General features: G+C 38.7%; 1 protein-coding gene and 1 long non-coding RNA gene across 5 annotated transcripts in view; one reads left to right on the forward strand and one right to left on the reverse strand.

Annotated features, from left to right (window-relative positions):
- The window catches only part of DOCK4 (dedicator of cytokinesis 4), a 468,183-nt gene that overhangs the window by 24,952 nt on the left and 422,360 nt on the right, over window positions 1–20,871 (reverse strand). For all 4 annotated transcript variants that reach the window (XM_077169893.1, XM_077169973.1, XM_077169724.1 and 1 more), the window contains exons 35-41: window positions 18,643–18,736; window positions 14,442–14,590; window positions 12,647–12,733; window positions 10,727–10,831; window positions 6,008–6,149; window positions 3,841–4,007; window positions 1,015–1,101 (exon numbers count right to left, since the gene is read on the reverse strand). In XM_077169893.1, the coding sequence (XP_077026008.1) occupies window positions 1,015–1,101; window positions 3,841–4,007; window positions 6,008–6,149; window positions 10,727–10,831; window positions 12,647–12,733; window positions 14,442–14,590; window positions 18,643–18,736 (831 nt within the window). The remainder of the gene's footprint in view (window positions 1–1,014; window positions 1,102–3,840; window positions 4,008–6,007; window positions 6,150–10,726; window positions 10,832–12,646; window positions 12,734–14,441; window positions 14,591–18,642; window positions 18,737–20,871) is intronic.
- LOC143691506 (uncharacterized) lies at window positions 566–12,376 on the forward strand. Its single transcript, XR_013179548.1, has 3 exons — window positions 566–867; window positions 3,961–4,095; window positions 12,270–12,376. It is a non-coding gene; the product is annotated as an uncharacterized LOC143691506 (long non-coding RNA).

Below are 20,871 nucleotides of genomic sequence, written 5' to 3' on the forward strand. Positions count from 1 at the left end.
TGTAACTGCACTGGCTCACGGGGCTTCAGGTATTGTGCTGGCTCTCCACGCATGGATACTCCACTCCCAGCAATTCCAGTTGCCCCCATGCTCCAGAGGACACTGAGGCTAAAAGAGATTAACGGAGCTGGATTTGGAGTCAGAAAAGTCTGGGTTCACATCTGTCCTTTTTCAACGTCTTGCTATGTAGCTTTTGGCAAAGACTTTCAACATCTTGTTAAAAACCATATATCCATACAGGGGAATAGTATTCCGCTGTTATAAGAGGCGAAGTGCTGGTACATGCTACAATATAGATGAACTCTGAAGACATTCTGTTGAACAAAATAAGCCAGAACAAAAGGACATATATTGTAAGATTTCTCTTACATGAAATACTTAGAATAAGCAAATTCATAGATACAGAGAGAAGAACAGTGGTCCCCAAGAGTGAGGGTAGCGGGGAATGTGGAGCTATTGCTAAAAGAGGACAGCTTTGGATTGGGATGATGAAAATAGTCTGGAAACAGTAGTAAAAGTCACACAGGATTGTCAATGCACTTCATGTCGAAGAACTGTCCACTCAAAATGATTTTTGCATTCTTATCAGAATTAAAAATATTTTTATTATTTAAAACATTGTGAAACTGGGGATAAGGACATAGGTCATAGCTTGATATGATGATTAAATTGTGATCTTAGGCCTGACATAAAGTAACATGTGACACTGCAGGTCACAAAGCTAAAATCATTAGGGGAGCTGGATTTCCAGTCCCTCTAACTCAAGGGCCAGACCGAGTTCTTTCCAGGCTATGATCACAGCAGTTTTCAAGGAATTTCTGGGGCTGGGTGGACGAGGACAACTGAATGCTCAGCTTCATGGGCCAGGTAAGGGTCAATATCATAAACATGCCCTAACTCACTCTGAATGCTTCCAGGAACTGTGAGTCAAAGCAGAGGCAATTAACATACAGCAAGAGTTCAGGTGAGCAGCTCTGATGAAAAAAGTACTTGAGAATAAGCTGTGATCCTTACCACTTCACGCTTTTCCACTTCAAACCAGCGAGAAATTCCAGGTAAACTCTGCACCAAGTATAAGGATGTCCTCTCCACCCAGAGACTCTGCAAAATACACAATATATTAAGTCCCCAAGTTACCCTTCTTTCTAGGAACCGAGTTATGACTAATGTTTGCTCTTCAATTTTACCAGGTTTTGCTTATTTCTCTCAGCTTTTCTCTAGTATTCATTCTAGCACTTCAGTAATCCCTTCACACTCATGAAGCTACTGCAATAAGATATTGCTGAAGCTTATGTTAATAATTCCATTGGCTATTGTCTGGAAGTTTTTTTTTTAATCTTTGTATGATAAATGATCTCCTACTTCAGACAGCAAGCTAAAAATATTAAAAATAAAAAAGCCCATCATGTTATATTATTTGTTTCTCTAAAATTCTAAATTTTACTTTAAATTCTCTTCACTTCAAAAGGACAAGGCATTTTTACCTGGAAGGGGTAACAGTATCAGCTAGTCAACAAGGAATAGAGCAACAGAATCTAAAAGGGGAAAAGGACTTTAGGAATTCCATAGCTCAATCTTTCTATTTTAAAGATGAAGACACCAAACCTCAAAAAGGCCATGTGACCTGCTCAGAGTTACAGTGTGCTAATCAGCCCAGCCAGCACTAGAACTTCTGCCTTTTTCTCCATTGCTGTATCCACTGCGCCTTACTCCCTCCTGCCCATCTGAACTGCTGTAATGCAGATGGAGCTATATTTCAGAGCCAGGCTCCTGGCAGAGGACACAAGCATCCCTAGCAGCACATGTAACCATGGATGCCTTTGGTAAGAGCTGCTGCTGGTGTGTTTCTCTTTTGTCAACAAGGTCTCTGCATCTATGCCTCGTTTTTCTTATTTAAATAAAGTGCATCACCAAATAAAGTGCTAATAAACGTTAGAAAATTCCTGAAAGGGTGCCATTTATTCAACAACAGGAAATGGAAGAGTTTCTTTGTGCTAGCCAAGATGAACTGGGATGAATACGGCAGAGTCCCTGAAAGGAGTTCACTGTTCCAGGGTCAGGGAGGTAAGCAGATTAGTAAGAGCTGAGAGCAAGGAATGATCAAGGTGCTGTGGGAAAGAGAGGAGGAAGCCGCCACGCATGCCATCCTGTGGGAGGAGGACAGCACTTCTCAAGGGGAGGTGACACGTGAGCTGAATTCTTGAAGAGTGAGTAGGAGTTTGCCAGGAGAGAGTGGAGGAAGCACTGCAGGCGGCAGGAAGCAGCACGTACAAAGACACGGAGCGCTTTATGAAAGGGCATGGCAAGCCGTGAAGAGAGAAGTTCAGCACTGCTGGGGCAAGGAGGGAGGGTGGGCGAGTGGGCTGTGGTGGAGATAAGGCTTTCGGAGGGGCAGTATGGAGCCAGATTCTGAGGAACCTGGCTGGCTTTTCAGGAAATGGCAAGACCCTCTGAAGGTTGGAAGCATAGAAATAAGGAGGCCAGATTTTTTTTTTTTTAAGAGAACTCTCACTCCCACTGACAAATATTTAGTGACGGCCAGGAGGAAATGTGGTGCAATGGAAGCAGCAATAGAGAAGGAGTCAGATGTGGGTTCTAGTGCTGGGAATGAGCATGTGACTTAGAGAGAAAGCCAACTGCCTGAATCCAGGGAATCTCTGACTTCTTATTCACTGGAAGTAATTGCTAGGAGAACTATATAATGAACTAACTAGATCTTTAATTGAAGGGTAAAAAGAAAAATATAAGTATCTAGGAAGGGCTAGAAAAAGATCATGGATCTTTTCAATAACATCCCCAAAAGTGGTTTCCAATGGTTTATCTACCTCAATATTTAACAAATCAAACTTTGCACAGGTTTGATTACTCAGCCCTATGAAAACTATCACGGCTTCCCTTTTTGATCTCTTTGATGCAAATAATTCCCGGAGTTAATGCTGGGAGCACTGGGAACTGACACTTAGGCAGAGCTGTTTTCCAGTTTAGAGAATGTTTTCCAGTTTAAGAGGACAATATCTGTGATAAAAGAAGCTAAACCAATTCACAGAAAGTTTGTTCTGCATTATTGAAACTTTAACTTGGGATATGTTTGGTCTTACTATGTCACTACTGTCAAGGAAAGGACAGACTATAATTTATTTGCTGAACAATCCTACCTCTTTCCTCTAGTGGGGTAAAAGAAATCTCATCCTTTCTTTGCTGAGGGAGCTCTGGATTAGCGAGGCATATTTATTGTAAAACTACTTGGAACAGAAAACTCAACATGTGATAGAGTCCAAAATTTGCCTTTACATTGGGCCCTCTCAGAAGTTCGAATTACACACTGTTCTAACAAGAAAAGGCAATAAAAGATAGCACAACACTTTCCCACCAGACCAGCAGACCACCCAACCAACTGTTCTGTCTCAGGAACCCTCTTTCTCCTTATTCATTAAATATTCTTTACTTATTGTATGCCATGATGTCTGAGAATTAACATCCTGAGGATCCTACAATGGTTCAAAATGAATGAATAAGAGGACTGGGCTTAATCAAGAATTCTCAGAGGCTGGCATTAAGACCACTGGCATTAGGACAACAAAAAGCTTATTTGGGGCTTCCTTCCAGAGCTACAGAGTCTTAATTCGTGGGCTGGGGTCCCCAAGGTGGCTTGATTGGAAAGTCTCCCATTTCACTGTAATACACAGATGAGTTTGAGAACCTTTGGATCAGATGGTTTCTACAATCCCTTCTGGTTTTGTCACATTATCCTATTCTGAGTAAATAATTACTAGGAGTCTTGCTCTCGAAAAGCTTATAGACTATTTGAGGAGACAGTATGAAATAAGAGCTGCATGGTACCTTGAATTCATTCTCTTTATCTTTAGTTCCTTTATGAAATGGTCTGTCATAGCGGAATTTCCAGATGTGATTCACTTTATAGAAACTTTTGATGTTGTCTGGAACGCCCTCTCTCTGCAGGACCTCCTGGCTCTCTGGAATGGGAGTCACGGCATATATCTGCAAATCTATGATTAAAGAGTCAAGGAGGAACTCGATTTGGCAAACTCCTGGAGGTCTGGCTGGAGCTGAGCTGTGGCAGAGAAAAGAGGATGGGTAACAATCTGGAGTTTCCATTTGGGTTGAAGTAATTTTAAAAACTGCCACTAAGTTGCCAAAAATTCAGTTCACAGTGAATCATTTCTTAAACTACAGGTCTTGAGCTAGATAATTCTGACAAAGTAGGAGGTTTAAATGTATACGGCCTGTGAATTTATAGAACACTAATTTTGTGGTGATAGTGGGAATGGCTTCGATCTCAGGTACTCAAAATTAGATTAATCCTAATCCTTGGTCAGGAGACACACTTATCTTTAATTCATGTATGTCCATTTTTATTTATATGTATGACCTTTCACGCCCCAGTTTCCCAACATCTGCAGTAGTCACTGTTGCAAATCTTGAACTGATACACAGTGTTTCATTGTAGTTGCGACTTCAAAAATATTGTGTTAAAAGTGTATCATACCCTCCCCCTATGAGGGACATGACGTCCAGGGGTATGAGTCTTTCTGGTAAAATGGGACACGACTGGCAGGGATGAGCCTGGCTGGGCTGAGATCAACCAAAAGGGGGGAAAGAAATGTAACAGAATAAGGTATCAGTGGCTAAGAGAGTTCAACTAGAATTGAGAAGCTATTCTGGAGGCTACTCTTAGGTAAGCTTCAGCTAGATATTGTTAATACCGTGGTTTGCCAACCCGCAAGCAACATCATTCCTGTTAACCCTAAAGAACACCCAGGGTTCTACCTGAGATCCTACGAAAGTTGGACATACTAAGTTTACTTTTCAGAAACCTAAAACCATCGGATGGTTCCTAGGTCAGATAAGTCCTGAAACCCAGAGGTGTCAATCTAAGAACATCAACCAGTTCCATCCCTCAATCTCATACTGTTGACAACCTTTTTCCACATGAAAAACTCAGAATAGGCACAGCCTGAATATCCCTAATGACTGGGAGAAGAATCATAGAAGAAGGAGAAGTTATAACAGAGGGGCTAGGATTGAACGAAAGAGTATGACTACTAAATCATTATACTGATATTCCTTTAGGTCTCCAGTCTCTTACAGCAGCAGCTAGAAGGAAAAACCTGAAATGGTGGAATTGTAACCCATACCAAACTTTGAAATCTGTTCTATAACTACTTGTTAAAATAAATGTACTTTGAAAAGTGTTCCTTTTTAATATATATACGTTACAATAAAAAATGAAAAAAAAGGTATTATATTTACATATTTCCTCTCTTCTCATTCAAAAAAGGAGAGCAAAATATTTTTCCTTATGTAATTTCTTGATTCTCTTGCATTTTGGTTTCTGTTTTGAAATGGTATCCATAATAATTATCAATGGGAACTTCAGGGCTTCATTAAGACCATTGGTTTCCAGGAGGAAGCAGAGGAATTCAGAAAGGAGTGTGGGGTGAATTTTCTTTGTCCCTAACTCTTCAGTAATTTCCGTTGAGTGATTTCAGTTGTAGACATTGGGAATGGCAAGTATATAGGTTGTTTCAAGATGCCAAGGCCTCCAAAAGATACCCTAGTATCTTTCTCTTGTCTTTTGCATTCCAGAAGAAAAATATCAGGGCAAAAAGGGATAAATAATGTGCACCAGTAAACAAAATGCTATGATTTCCTTGAAGTTTCAACAGAATATGACAGAGAAGAATGATTCTAAGGGAAATAACAAAGAGAGCTTTAAAAGAAGAGTTGAGATACAGAACAATTAAAACGGAAAAAAAAATCAACCCAATCTTTAAGGGATTTCTTTTCAACTGATGTGGTGATTAAAAAATGGAGAACAATTAAATTCTGTTCAGAAGGAGCTAAATTGAGATTATGAGAAAGAGGGAGCATAAGAACATGGCTTTTATGGAAGGACCAGTGGCCGATCAACCTTGAACAAAAGTTCTCCGTGGCTAATGGCTGGTGCGACCTAACTGGAATCCCGCCCTCCTGCAGAGGTGGATACACTGAGCTTCAGCCTGGAAGATGGTCTCGTCGGGCTGGTTGGCATGCTGCATGGCGATGGCATGTGGGAACTCATTCAGCATCCTCTGCTGGAAAGCCTCCAACCTCTCGTAGTCATGCCCTCGACACACAAACTCCTTGTTCTGAAGGTGAAACCAAAAAAAAAAAAAAAGTATGACTATATAATTGATTTTACACATTAATTCTTATTAATATTAATCAAAGTATTAGTTTCACAGGAAAGCCAAAAATATGTCGCTGGCAGGACATGGCCACATGCCCCACATCAATACACTGTAACAAAAAAATTACACTGAAACACTGTGAAAAATTTGCCCAAATATTATAGATGTAGGGTGAAGACCATGAACTTCACTCTCCGCTGTTTTAAAATGATCCAGTGGCAAGAGCCTCTCTGAGTTCACTCAGCATAAGGTGCAAAGAAGTATCTGATTCTTAAAGCACCCAAGTATAAAACAAAGCGTTCCCTCTAAATGTTAACGAGCACGTGTTAAAGTTTAAAGTTTTATAAATATGTTATCTAACTCACGTGGATAAGTTCAGTTTGGAGGACAAGAAAGTAAAGGCAGTCTTTGAAAATGCATTTTACTGCATTCTTTCAAAAGGCCACAGAGATCAGCCGTAACACTTTCAGTGCCAGGCGCCCACACCAAAAGAAAACTGAGCCCTTCTGTATTCCAGCTCTCAGAAAGGCTGGCACAGGAAGCTTCCCTGGCATAATCAGCTCAGCTTCTTGTAGCCAGGAGTCCTGTTAACAGACCAAGGCTAAGACTGAGGATTTCTAGGGCTTTGTTAAATTTTGAACATATTTTTGTCTACTTTTATTAAAAAAAAAAATACATATATATACATATGTAAGTGTTCTCTGTGGGTCAGGACTCTCATTCAGATAAGAATGATGAAGGTTATCCTCAGGTAGGCCAGAGAGCTGGAAAGATGGGTAGGTTTCCAAAAAGTACCTAACTAATTACATATGAGAGAAATCTTCCCGACAGTTCGGTGATAATGACAGTTGTTGAGCACAGACATTGACTAGGCATTCTCCACATAGCTTATGCACTCCTCATACACTTGAGAGGGCATCACCCCCTCCCTCTGCTCCATTTTTTGGGGAATGGAGGCTCAAAGTCATTAAGTACTTTGTCCAAGATACATGCTACTGTGTAGATATTCAAACTCTGCTCTGATTTGAAGGCCTGAGCTCTGTCTACCCTGAACCTAGCCTGATAAGTCCGGAATAAACCACTAGGAGCTATCAGGACCAGGGGACTTTGTGGGACTTCAGGCACGCGAGATCTTAAAGAAAGAGTGGTTGGTACGTGGGGGGAGTTACGGCCCAGAGTTGTCAGTATTTCTCCGCATTAAGAGGGTCCTATTATTACATAAAAGGCTCAAAGGAAGACCTCTGGGCCAAAGTGAGGCAGTTAGCAACAACCTGTGGGCAAGGGGCTCAGGCTTGCGCTGAGAAAAAGCACCTGGAGGAAAAGTAGGGGGAATCGGGCTCTGAGAACCTGCCATAACCCCCCACAAATCCCTAAACAAATCCTGGTTCTTTGAAAAAACACACAGACTTTACTTATTCAGGAGCCCAAACAATTCTATGTTATTTCTTGAAAAGTTATACCTTCTGAAGCTTTAATGTTTTATTCTACTCAAAATATAATTCATTTGCTTAATAAAATATAGTACATCCCCCCCCAGCATAATACAGGAGTTCCTAAATGAATATCTGAAGGTCATAATAACTGAAACATTTTTAAATAATGCTTCTATGTAACCATGTTTTTTTGCCCCCAGTGGCTTTTAGTACCTTCACAGAGTTGTGTGACCATGACCACTATCGAATTTCAGAACAATTTTCATCACCTCAGAAGGAAACCCTGTGCCCATTAGCGGTCAATCCCCATTCTCTCTGCGTCCAGCCCCTGGCAACCACTGATGTACGTTCTGTTTCTATGGATTTGCCCACTCTGACCAATGCATATAGATGGAGGTCATACAATCTTTGGCCTTTTGCATCTTTCTTCACTTGGCATAAAGTTTTCAAGGTTCATCCATGTTTTAGCATGTTATCAGTACTTCATTCCTTCTGACTGCCAAATAAGATACCATTGTATCGAAATACCCTTTTTGTTAATCCATACACCATTTGATGGACATTTATTTGGGTTGTTTTTACTTTTTGGCTATTATGAATAATGCTGTTGTGAATGTTTGTATGCAGGTTTTCTTTTTTTTTTTTTTGTGGATCTATGTTTTCATTTCTCTTAGGTATATAATTAGGAGTAGAATTGCTGGGTCACATCTGACAATACTCCATAGTTACCCTTTTTCTATATTAGGATAAACAAATGACTTAGAGCCGACAAGTATATGTATTAATTTCTTTGAGCTTTAAACATTATTTTTGCATTTGATCAAACCATGAGAGAAAGCCTTTTATGCTGTTTGTTTTTAAGTGGAAAAACAGAATGGAATGTGATTTCTGAATAGGTCTAGTGCCATGATTCTGAAGAATGCAGTGTCCTTTAGAAACCAACAGAGGGTGAGCCTTCCCTTTCATTTGGAAGGATATTCCATTTATATTCAGAAAAGGTGGTTTTAAAAGATGATCTATAGAAAGATTCATTCTAATTAACTTAAGAAAATTCTATTAGCTGATGACGTTTTCTAATTTGCTTACTGCCCTTTGAAATTTTGGGTCTTAAGGTACTTCCAATTTTTTAACTATACACTTCTTTTTTTTTGGGTGCATGGGCTGAGAATCAAACCGGGTCTCCTGCATGGCAGGAGAGAATTCTACTGCTGAACTACCTGTGCACCCTTAACTTTACGCTTTTAATTAACATTATGCACTAATCAGATATCTAGGGTTAGGCAAACTCAGGGGTTGATTAGGGCTGCATTCTAAGTTTTGTGGGCCCTAGGTAGCTTTGCCTTGGTGGGTTCCATCCACCACCAAAAATATTAAAATTTATATTGTATGACTAGTTTGGTATAAAGATGAATGTCAATATCAATATTATATAATACATAGTTATACAACATACAATAGTTTATAACACTCTATTCAACCTAAAAGTTCATTTTTTTCTTCTGATTTTTAAAAGAAATTAAATCATTTTCATGGGCCTCAAAAAATATAGTCTCTACTCCCTGTAACTTGCATGCAGCCAGCTCTGGACATGGTGTGGAAGAAAAGATAATTTTTTACTTTGCAAGATTTTGTGCCTGCAAAAGGGGCCTTAGAGCAGCACAGTCAAGTCTGATCTGTACTGTGGGGTCTCCAGCCCTCAATGCTGCTAACAGCTCTAGAATGTCCACCACTCCAAAGCTGGACTCATGTCATGTGTACCCTTTGGGGGTGCTGATGACAGCTCCATCCTAGCATGTCCACTGTCAATGCTTAGTCTTAAATTCACCTTCCTAGTCTGAATTTGCCAATGATTTTGACCCAGAATCAGGCTTCCCTGTCTTTAGGCAGGGCCAGCTGCTAGTCCAGCTTTGTGATCACACTGTATGGATTTGCTCTTAGAGCCACAAGGAGATGTAACACTGTCTATGTGGTAGCCAAATACTTGGTCATTTCAATCAATTAAAGAAAATATCAGCCTATCATTGGAGTGTTTGTTCCATGTGTTACTAAAATGAACCTTTGCCTATGATGCTTGGATATTTTGGGGTATATATTAATATATGTTATTGAAGTATTTTTATATATTAGTATTAATTAAGATACCAATACATATCAATATTATGGGATATATGTTTATATATTAATTTCAGCTTTCATTCTGAAAGGTTATTAAATAAATTTAATGGTTGTTAAATAAATTTGACCTTTGAAATAAAATCTTTCTCTTCTCTTTTCTCTCCCAAATACAGCCCTCCTATATATATATATGTGTGTGTGTGTGTTGGCACACTCAAAGAAAAATTTTGGGTAACACAAATACCAAAGTATTTCTATGCTGAGATTTAAAGTTGTGATGAGGGAGGAGTCACTGTTGCTTGGGGAGGTAGATTTCCTCTTTCTATCAGTGTTTTTATACAAGGAAGATGTTACATACTGAAGTAGCCAAGAAATATCCAAACGTATCTACTCAGCACCAGTGTGAAAAATGGGGAGATGGAGTCTAATATTTTATTATCTAACAGGTGTTGAGAACATCCAGAGAATTTTCCTTTGCAGAAGTACTTTATAAGAGTGATAAATTGGATCTGTTTGCTGGGTGATATTTATCTTTTCACAAAATAGTCAAATAAGCCAAACAATACTCTTCCAGTGACTCTGGAGGTGGAGTGTCCGTGTGATGTGAAAGTGCTGCGTTTTCTGTGGCCAGCATCCCACCGCCCCCTGCAATGCCCGCCGTTTTTTTCTCTTCTGCTAGCTCAAATGGAAAGCGCAGACTCAAAATAATAGTGACAACCACACACAGAAAACAATCTTAACTGTCAAAGACTGTTCCTAAAAAATCTGTAGTAAACATAGAGGGGGACAGACTGTTTGATAACTTGGAAATTATTCAAAACAAGGCATTCGAGATCAGTATGGCATTTGCAAAACCAAAGGTTAAAAAAGTCTCATGATGCTATTCCATGTCTTAAAAGGATACAACATCATTAACATCTTATAGTTTTTTTGTATGGGGTATCTGTATAAGAGGTTTGGAAGCAAATTAAATAGTAGATTACTTACTCTTAAGAAAAATGGAAATTTTTTCCCATAAAATCCAACTCTGAAGAACTCTGGTTCAAGACGTTGCTGGTCCATAATTTTGTCATATAAAGAAGCTTCCATCATCTAGGATAGCAGAGGAGAAGCTCTAAACATGTCATCTCATTGTTTAGCTCTACCATTGTAGAGAAGAGATTTCTTTTATATAAATGAGAACATCATTTTAACTTAGTTTGTGGGGAAGACAAAGGGGTTTGTCTCCCTTTTATACTTTAAGGAAGGGACTGGCAAAACTATTCTGTAAACGGCCAAAGAGTAAATATTTTAGGCTTTGCGGGCCTTACAGTGTCTGTAACAGCTATTCAGAGCTGCCAAGCCCACATGCTGGGGTTTGCCGACGCCTGTTCTCAAGTGTTCTCGACAGAGAATATCATTTCTATGTACACAGAGTATATCCGGGAAATGTTTTTTCACAGTTAAATAAAAATTAAAATGAACTACTAGAAACAAAATCTTCCTGGAGAATTCTGGTGCAAGATGCCCTCACCTGTGGATTTGCTTCTATCTGGCACATGTAAATTCAGGACGTTTGGAAGGAGTAACCTTGCTCAGGTTGGTCAGAGATACAAAGAAGGCCATAGTGAAAAGTGCTGTCTGTGCTGGAAGCTCTTAGTGTGTCTTTGACAATGTTAAAACTATGAGGCATATAAAACGTATGGCTTCCCATTCATGATATTATCATCCCCAGGGTTTCTAGAGAAAGATTAACATTTCATTTGAAGCTTCTCCCTTCCTCCCCCCGCCCCAGTAACAGCACCCGAAAGAGTAGTTAACTTGAAGTGTACTGCTTTGGGTTTATAAAATTCATAGTGACTATGGTACCCAAGGGCTCTCACAGGTAAACATTGTAATGCCACTTTGGTTAAGGGGACAGGATGCCAAGAGAAGCATAGTAATATTTTCATATAAAACTGCAGTGCCTGCCAAAGCTGGCATGATGGACTGAAAGTAAAAGAAGGTTTTCTTCTTTGGTTTTCGGCAGGACAAATATTGAACTACTGACAGAAAATACTATGCCGTAAGTACAGGGCCAGTTGAATAAGCTACTTGTGGCATAAGGGGTTTTATGAGCTGTTAAAGGTGTAGGATTTCATCTCTTAAATAGCTACCTCAACATTAAAAGGCAAGATCATAATCTTTTTTTTTAAATATTGAAAAGCCGATGATCCAACTGCAGAAACCCTAAACAGCTTAAGCACTTGTAAGGACCTTGTTTATTATAAGATGACACAAAATACTCATGACTCTAGGGAATAAGGACTTGGAGGGCAGTGGGGGAGGGCATGGGGAGGAAGAGAGCTGTTGGAACCCAAAAGCAAAGAAGGTATAAAATATTTGGTTCATGAATGCAAAATACTAAATTCCTTGAGCTTTTGAATACTAAGGCTTTGCTTTAGTGAATACAAATATATATCTGAAGTGAAAGAGTGTCAAACCCATAAAATTTGGCCCCAAATTATTTAAAAATGGATCAGCTGCCCATTTATGCTATTTTGTTTTGCAGACTATGGGACCAAGAGTGATATACTATTACAGAGATTTGTGTACAAGGGGAAGGCTCTTCCAACAGTATGGCAACTTTTCACAATAAATTGAAAGTCCTAATCCTGGATTAGACTGTGTGTTATTTATTGATGTGGTGTTTTAAAATAGATCAAGGGCTTACTTTTCGTATATTAATCAAAAGCACCGCACAGATCAAGCTGCTATTTCTCCTCCTAAATAGCAGAGCATGTTTCAGAGGAAAGAAACACTTATCTTAAAAAAGGTTTCTGCAAGACGTATCAAGATGGCCACGAAGTTAATTTCAGAGAACCCCACTGGAAAGCTAGTCCATCAAGGGATCCCATGGCCTAATTAGGATACAGCTAGGTACATTACCCTCATCTTGCTCAGGTTTCTGTAGTCGTAATAACTCTCGTACTGCTCGGCAATCTTCCGGCACAAGATAATGCCATTCTCCCAACACTGCGGATGAATGGATGATATAAACAGAATGATTCCACATTTAGCTCACAGCCAGAGGTCCTGACACAACTGTTTTCAGACCATCAAGTCTTACTCCTTAATCTTCGTAGTGTATCTTTATTAGTATTGGCCCAATATTGAGCAGGAAAACACCATGTGATATGCAACATGTTAAAAATCTTCAGAAAGATGAAAATGATAATCCACCATATCAGCTATTAACATAGGGTACAAAAATTATACTTCTGGCGTCATTTCTGAATTATCTTCTTGAAATAACTATAGTTTCACAGTGGCCAAATACATGAATTTAAACAGACCCTCAGTGCTGAGGGGGGAATTACCACTGACCCCTGAGGCTCAATTATCCTCAACTGGCATTCAGGAATCCTTGCCTGGCAAAACTGCACTCACAAATTATGAGTGTACAACCTGGCTGATTACTTTCAACAGAAATGCAAAGATTCTTTGATCTAGTGAAAGGGGTTGGCAAACTTCTGCAAAGGGCCAGACAAGAAATGTTTTAGGCTTGCAGACTATACAGTATTTGTCACAACTACTCAACTCTGCCATTGCAGTTCAAATGTAGCCACAGACATGACTGAGTATAGCTTGTTTCAATAAAACTTTATCTGCGAACACTGAAATACAAATTTTATGTAGTTTTCACATGCCATAAAATATTCTTTCTCTTTTTATTTCTTTCTACCATTTTAAAATGTAAAAGAAAAAAAATATATTAAAGAAATTCCTAGCTTGTGGGCTATTAAAAAACATTTGGTCCATGGGCCAGAGTTTGCCACTCCCTAACCTAGAAAAAATTCATGGGAATGGGCCAATTTTTACAGCTAGAGATTTTATAGCAGTTTATCCTACAATTGGAAGCTTTACACCAGAAGGGCACAAAGGCATTTCTTTTTCTATTAACATAATAATACGTCAGTGTAGTTAGATAAATAATAAAAAAGGATATGAAAGAGGCAATTTCCTTGCATCAAATTTTCAGGTGTACCCAATTATGTCTTATAAAAAAATGACAGCCACTGTTTAACCCTGGCAATTTGGAAGATTATTTAAATCTCAGACACATATTACCAAGGCATCCAAGTGTTTAAATCAAATAAACAACTGTAGACAGAGTCACATTTCTTTATTTTTCAAAGAGCCTAGTAAGGCTCTGCAGAGGGAGAGGGGTTAGGGCAAGGTAATGTGCTGAATGGCTTTACTAAGTCAGTGAGATTTTATGACATCCCATTGCCTCTATAAACATATAGTGGCGTGTCACAAAGCTCTTTCAACAAATTCAGTTTCACTTATTTTACTGAAAAAAAAATGGAAAGGGCAGAATATCTTGCCATTTTAGGGTGGGTGATAATGAGTTTTCAGAAACTAAAATACTTGGGTGTCAAAACTGCTAGATCGATGCTTCTCACGGTGTGGTCCAAGGCTCACCCCCATCAGAATCTCCTGAAGACCTCGTTAAAAGTGCAGACTCCCTGGCCCCAAGCCAGGCCTACTAAACCAGGATGCCTTGGGGCAGGGCCTGGGAACCTGCATGTGTTACCAGCTCTTGGATGATTAAACACCCATTAAAATTTGAGGCCCCCTGCTCAAGGAAGTGGGCATCAATGAAGTAGAAGTAAAAGCAAAAGTGGCATCAATCCAGTCACCATAGAAGAGGGACCATGGGTCAGGCGCGGCCACTTACTTTGCCTCGGTCAAAATTCTGGATGATGGTGAGGTGCAGCTGCTCCTTGCGCTGCCATTCAGTTTGCATGGGGTAGGCGAGGAACTCCCTGAGTGGCCGATCCGACCACTCCAGCAGCTCATCATACAACAGTAGAGTGTACGCAGCCTCTGGAAGTCAAGTGGGAAGGAACGGATTGACACCAGACCCGGACAGCCTCCTCTCAAAAGGTGTCAGCTTCAGGCAAATTGGAGAAATTACTATTTTCTGAATTTCATTATATAGAATAAAAATGTCCAGAACATCATCAACAGCAGGTTAATGAATGATGTCTTCCCCTAAAGGATGGGACTGTCAAGAGGTTTGCGTTTCATCTTTTTGCTTCCTTGTATTCTGTGCTTCTCCCCAGCACAGTGGGGACCAATGCCTGCTGTATGAGACCAGTATAATAAAAATGTTTAAGGATGTTTTGTTTAATCTGCTTCAAAGACGTAGGGAAGTCATGCCTTAGTTTGCTAGAAGAGTTCACTGGTAAGTCCCTTGAGGTGGGACCACAAGTATCTTTTAAAAAGGCACACTAAGAAAACAAAAAATGGTAGTTAACTTCTTCTGGATAATAAAGTGCTGAAACACTTGCAACGTGTGTATGAGGGAGGGTGGTGATGTCGGCAGAATTCAGGGAGGGCAAAGAAGCCAGAGCGTAGCTGAGTACAGAGGAGGGATTAGAGAGAGCAGAAAAGTATTGGATGAGGGGTGCGAATGTTTGTGTGTGGGAGAGAGAAGGGAGGGTGGTGGGGCAATCGGGAAGGATCTGTTAGTGGGCTGTGCGATATGACATCCCTTCCCACCCGTTTGGCCCCACAAATCTTCAGTAAAGGCTACCGAGATCATTACATGTTTGGTGTAGTTGGATTTCTTGTGGAAACAAATAAATGGGTGATTTTCTGTATACATAGTGGAAATGGTGACCTGTAGATTTAAGCATCGTTAACTTACAGGTGATATTTAATAGAGTATTGCATTCTGCAAGTCTTTATTTCTGAATGATAAATATGGCCAAAAAGATCAAGAATTCATTGTCATTGATAGAGAACTATAATAATTTTTCCTCTAACATTGTAATAATCAACTCATTCACTATGCTAAATGAAGTAGACAAACCATATTCTATTGCTCCATCTCACTACCATCCCTATATGTCTCTTAAAAGACTTTTATCAAATATCAATGAATATCATGAGTAATTCTTTTTATTCATTGATTTGCCTTAACAGTAACTAAAAATAAAGCATTAAGGTAATATGCAAAGTTCTAGTACTACGATTTTGCCACCTCAATATATATTGTTCTAACAAGGAAAGGCTGAGGTGCCTATTCCTTTTCTCTTACCTCAAGTGCAGATGTCCAGTGATTCATGAGCTCCGGGTCTTTTTTTTTTCCTTTCCAATTACCTTTTGGTGAGCTCATACAATCTTCTGGCTTTGATTATTGCAGCAAAAGCATTCCTAACTTAACCTGCCAGCAGTTTCTTATCCCCACCTCCATTCAATTTGTGCCATTATCAATATGATCTTCCTTTAATGCAAATGTTTGTATTGCTTCCCCAATTAAAACCAACCAAAGGCTCTCAGTAACTAATAGAATAAATTTAGACTTCCTAAAGTGACAGAACGCTATCTGTGATCTGGTGCCAGCCGACCTCTCCACACTCGCATTTTCCCATATTTCCTCCAGGTAGTACAGGTGAAAAAGGAGCCTATCACTGTCTCTTCTAGAAGCTTCAGTAACTGCTGAGCCTCCTGACCCCATCATCAGCTTCAAATGAATGAAGCAAGATACACCCCGATCTAGAGCAGCCAGGCCCTTGAAGCCTGCCCAACAGAGACCTTCTGTTGGGTGAGCACTGGCCCAACTCTGTCTTGGGGAAACCAAAGGTGACAGAGACAGTATTCAGAGAGGGTGTCAGCTTACTGCAGGACACAGAAACAGAAGGGACACTTTACCATGCAGGCTGCCATGGAAGGCTGCTTCTGAGAGGATGAGAATTATAATAATCAGATTATCACTGCTGTATCCTAAAGAGCCTTCTGGTTTTCTCTGAGACTTCCTGAGATGATTTCCTGATCTTTAATTTCCCACATTCGCTTATAATACATGCCAAGAATCTAAAGAAAACCTCGCATGTATCTTTGTTCCTCCTTCCACACTCTCTGCTCATGCCATCTGACAGTGTTTCCCCTCCAAACCATGCTGATTCATACCTAAGGGTCCCGATAGCCTATTCTATCATGAACCTCTGAATAACTCCTATTTTCTCTTAAGGATTCAAGTTAAGGAGACACCTTCTTTGTCATTCAAATTGCATTTGTGTCTTCCCGTGCACCTAAGCACTCAGAAAATATCCTAGAGACTAAAGGCTCATTTCACAGTCAAAAGGGTGGGTAGGGCTAAGGGACGCATTGCACAGAGCTGAAGCCTGCCTGCAGCTCCCATAGAACGTGGCTTAGGGCAATGAAGGATTACCAATCTCTAGACTGCTTTCCAAATCATGCTTGCCCTGGGAAGGTCCAGGGGATAGCTGGAGAGTAAGTGTAGGTGAGCTGCTCCTGGAAAAGCCTGGGATAAGAAGGCGACATTGACAGGCTATCACTGAAGCTGAGAAATCTCTAAATGGAGACAAGGGGAAGGTGTGACGACAAATCACACCTGTTTCAGACACTACACAATTAAATATGGGCCCTCTCATCCCATCATTTTGTGAAACTACAGCTAGCATACCAATATGTGAAAAGAAACAACACAAGTGAAGAGGGTAGCTGAATTAGATATGGAAGGCACTGACATAAAGGGCTTGAAAAAGATTGTCAATTAAAAAGAAACCTATCAAGATAGGAAGTTTTCCCATCAAATTCACTGTCCCTAAGGACACACAAAAATGTGGACGTAAGAAAGAAGAATGAAATGTTTCACAAGAAAAGGACTTATTTCTTATGACTTTGGGAACATAAAAACTCCAAGTTGAGTAAATATATTAAAGAAAAAAGGTTTATCATTTTCTGAAATATAATCAGACAGATTTGGGCTTTGTTCAAAGGATCAAAATATATCTGATATATCTCTAGAAGGGCTTGTTCTCAGCTCTGTCATTTCTTTCTTGTTTTGTTTTTGTTTTTGACTTTGAAATAAGACAAGTCTACTAAACTGTTTCCACAGACGTTAAAAACTAGGTTCATCGTTGCTCTAAAAAAATGACTACTAACTATTTAAACTCAGACAACACAACCAGCCCAATTAACCCTAGGCTATTATTCAAAACCATCAGAACATGTGTGTGAAGTGATCCTGAAACTTCCTTAGTGATTCAGAATATTAAAGGAGAAAATCTGCTCCTTAGGTGTTAAACGTTTATTAATGAGCACATCCATTAGTGACACTAACTCTCACCTTTTTAGGTCCTATTCTAAGACCTGAGAAGAGTAAGAAGACGAAAACATCATCTCTATCCTCAAGGAACTCACCCTTTATCTGTGCAGGCAGATATAAAACAAATGTGTGTGACAGCCTAGAACTCCATATCCAGCAAATATACCCTTAAAGTATGAAGGTAAAATAGAAACATTCTCAGATGAAGAAAAATCTAAGAATTTCTCTACCAATAAACCTGTTTTAAAAGAAACTAAAGGAAATTTTTCAGGTTGAAGGAATATGAAAACAAAGGAAATGAAAAAAAGCAACATAAATGGTAAATATTGGAGTATATATAATAATGTTTTAATCCCCTTACATTATTTAAAATAGGTATGGCTACTGAAAGCAAAAATTGTGGCATTGTCTGACGGCATTTTCAATACATATAGATGTAATATACTTCATGACTACAATATAAATGGGAGAAGAGAAAGATCCTACATTGTTGTAAAGTTCATGTATTAACTTGACATGATAAAACATTAAGTCGAAGAAGATTGGGAATATTAGGTATGTATTTTGTAATCCCAAGAGCTACTTCTAAAAAAACTATACAAAAAGATACAGTCAAAAAGCCAATAGATAAATAAAAATGGTGAACTAAAAGATAAAAACCAATTATAAATAAATTTCAATTTTAAAGTAGAAATGCTTGAGTCCTTAGCTCTAATTATAAAACACAGAGGAGTTTTCATGTTTTATACACCAGTGCCCAATCCTGTTCCCCCAGTCTGGGCTGAAAAACAAAAATTACCTGTGAAATTCTGTGCTTTCAGATGCAGATCATAGAGTTTATGGATGTAGCGTATATACATTTCTTCTTTGTTCAGCTCAGTTTTATAGAAGTTCTGTGAAAAAGAGTACATGGGTAGTTCCTCAACAGGTCCACAAATAGCTGCCTCTTATTCTTCTGAAGTTCCATGTGCTGAACCAAGAGAACTAATGCATTTTTTTCTACATAAATATCTTTTAAAAAATTAAATAAGGACGCCCAGTGACATATTTTCAATTCAACATTGTGTGGCTTTAACATTACCTAGCAATTATTGGATAAGCTGGTAGCTCTCGGATGTGTTATTACCACTGATTCATATTTCTTTTGTTACTTTTCAATATTTTTTGTAAGTTTAATTGTCAGTGGACAATCTGCCTGTTCAACTACAAATATTCAAAATACCGATTAACATGTTAAATTTGATGACTGATAATCACTTATTTAAAACTTCAAACATATTTTCCTCTAAGGAAAAAGGTTTTTAAGATAGATAGGAAAGGATGAGTAGAAAATTTTTTTTTCCTGAATTATCACATCAAAGAGGGTAAATGAAAATGCTCTTTAGTAGTTAAGTCTTTATTCCGCGTTTCTTACTTTTGGAAGACTTTAAATGTTTATGTTCAAAACATAAAGGGTCTAATAACAAGACATTTATTTCAAATTAGTATATGGGCATGCTTATTAAAAATTTTATTTACTTTTTAAAAATTGTCTGGATCTTACTAAGCTTCTCTAAAATACCTGAACATTAGTTATCAAAAATTCAATTTTGATGTACTCGGACACATTATGTTGGCATTTTAAAGGCATACTTATCAATAGCCACAGCTATGCCTTCATCACATTAGAAAGCATATTAGTCCTAACTGAACTTAGTAAACATAGCAGGAGGCACATGTGAATGTGGAGTCTTGAAAAAACGTGATGTTGTGAGTCTCCAAATGAGGCACTTTCAGTGAGCAGATTATTGTACATTATGAAATCCTGGCTTAAGACGGTCAACCACTATTATTACTTGTGGTTATTGTTATTTTGAAAAGAGACTGATGCTATTTGGCATGTGGAAAAGGGAAAGTGAGGGGATAAATGGAAGAACTACAGCTGTTGACTTGAAGGAGTCAAGCTTTTCTAAGGAGGAATTCTAAAAAATTTTGAAGCTTATTAGCTACACAGAGTTTGGCAATGGACCAAACCAGCCAATGTGGCTGCTTAAATTGTACCTAGGCTTGAAGTCCAAGGACTTTCTATCAAATGCACTTTCTGCTCCTTACTACAGGTGTCCCTGCTTCAATCTAAGGCCTAACCCTGAGACCCTGACATTAAGTTGAATGCATCATAGAAAATATTTTCTTCCAATTTATATCATCTAACCTCCCTATTATCCTCTTGTCTCCTGTAGATCTTGGTATTCTTTAAATTGCTAAGTAAATAATGCTAGTCACATCTCTCTTATTATAACCAAAATGATTTTAATTAGCAAGAATTGTTGTACCATAAACACAAGTCTAACAACCCCACAGCAGGCTTTTACATTATTAAAGGATGATTTGCTCTAATAGCTTTCTGGTAAGAAACAGCTTTCTTTGAGAACAAAATAAACTATTAATTGTAAATGAATAGTTCTTTTTTAAAAAAAAGTCTCTTCAGTCAACAGATGAGAATTTTTCACGTCTGGCAAACACTTGTGACACAAAGAACAAAACAATAATTACATTTCCTAGTATTAGTCATATCAAAGATTATTATGCATTTTTACCAATTTAACCTTAGACTTCAACTCTGATCTTGTAAGGGAAGCCAGAATGCTGCTGGGGATGATCAATCTGCAACTGATCTTTCAGAGAGGAAGTGAGTAGCTGGAGAGAACCATATTGCTGCTAGAAAACATCAAGAACCTTCCATCTGGAGTAGAAGCTAAAAAGGTTAGCTTCAAAGTGATAGATTTGGTCCTTTAATGATAAGCATTTTTTGTGCTAGCTTAAAATTAGAATAGCTTTCGAAATGTTAACATTTTATATAGGGACTATTTTGGTCAGGACAAAGCAATCAGGATATACTCTTTGTCTCAAGTGATACTGATGTGGCCACTGAAATTATTAAGACGGTGGCTTTTTCCTCCTGGGAAACTAGAGTTAGCTCATGTAGGGCAGAGAATTATTTCATCTCAGGGAATGATCTGTTCCATGAATTGTGAAGATGAATCTAGGG

This window comes from Tamandua tetradactyla, chromosome 1 (assembly GCF_023851605.1).
Source record: "Tamandua tetradactyla isolate mTamTet1 chromosome 1, mTamTet1.pri, whole genome shotgun sequence".
Taxonomy (NCBI): domain Eukaryota; kingdom Metazoa; phylum Chordata; class Mammalia; order Pilosa; family Myrmecophagidae; genus Tamandua; species Tamandua tetradactyla.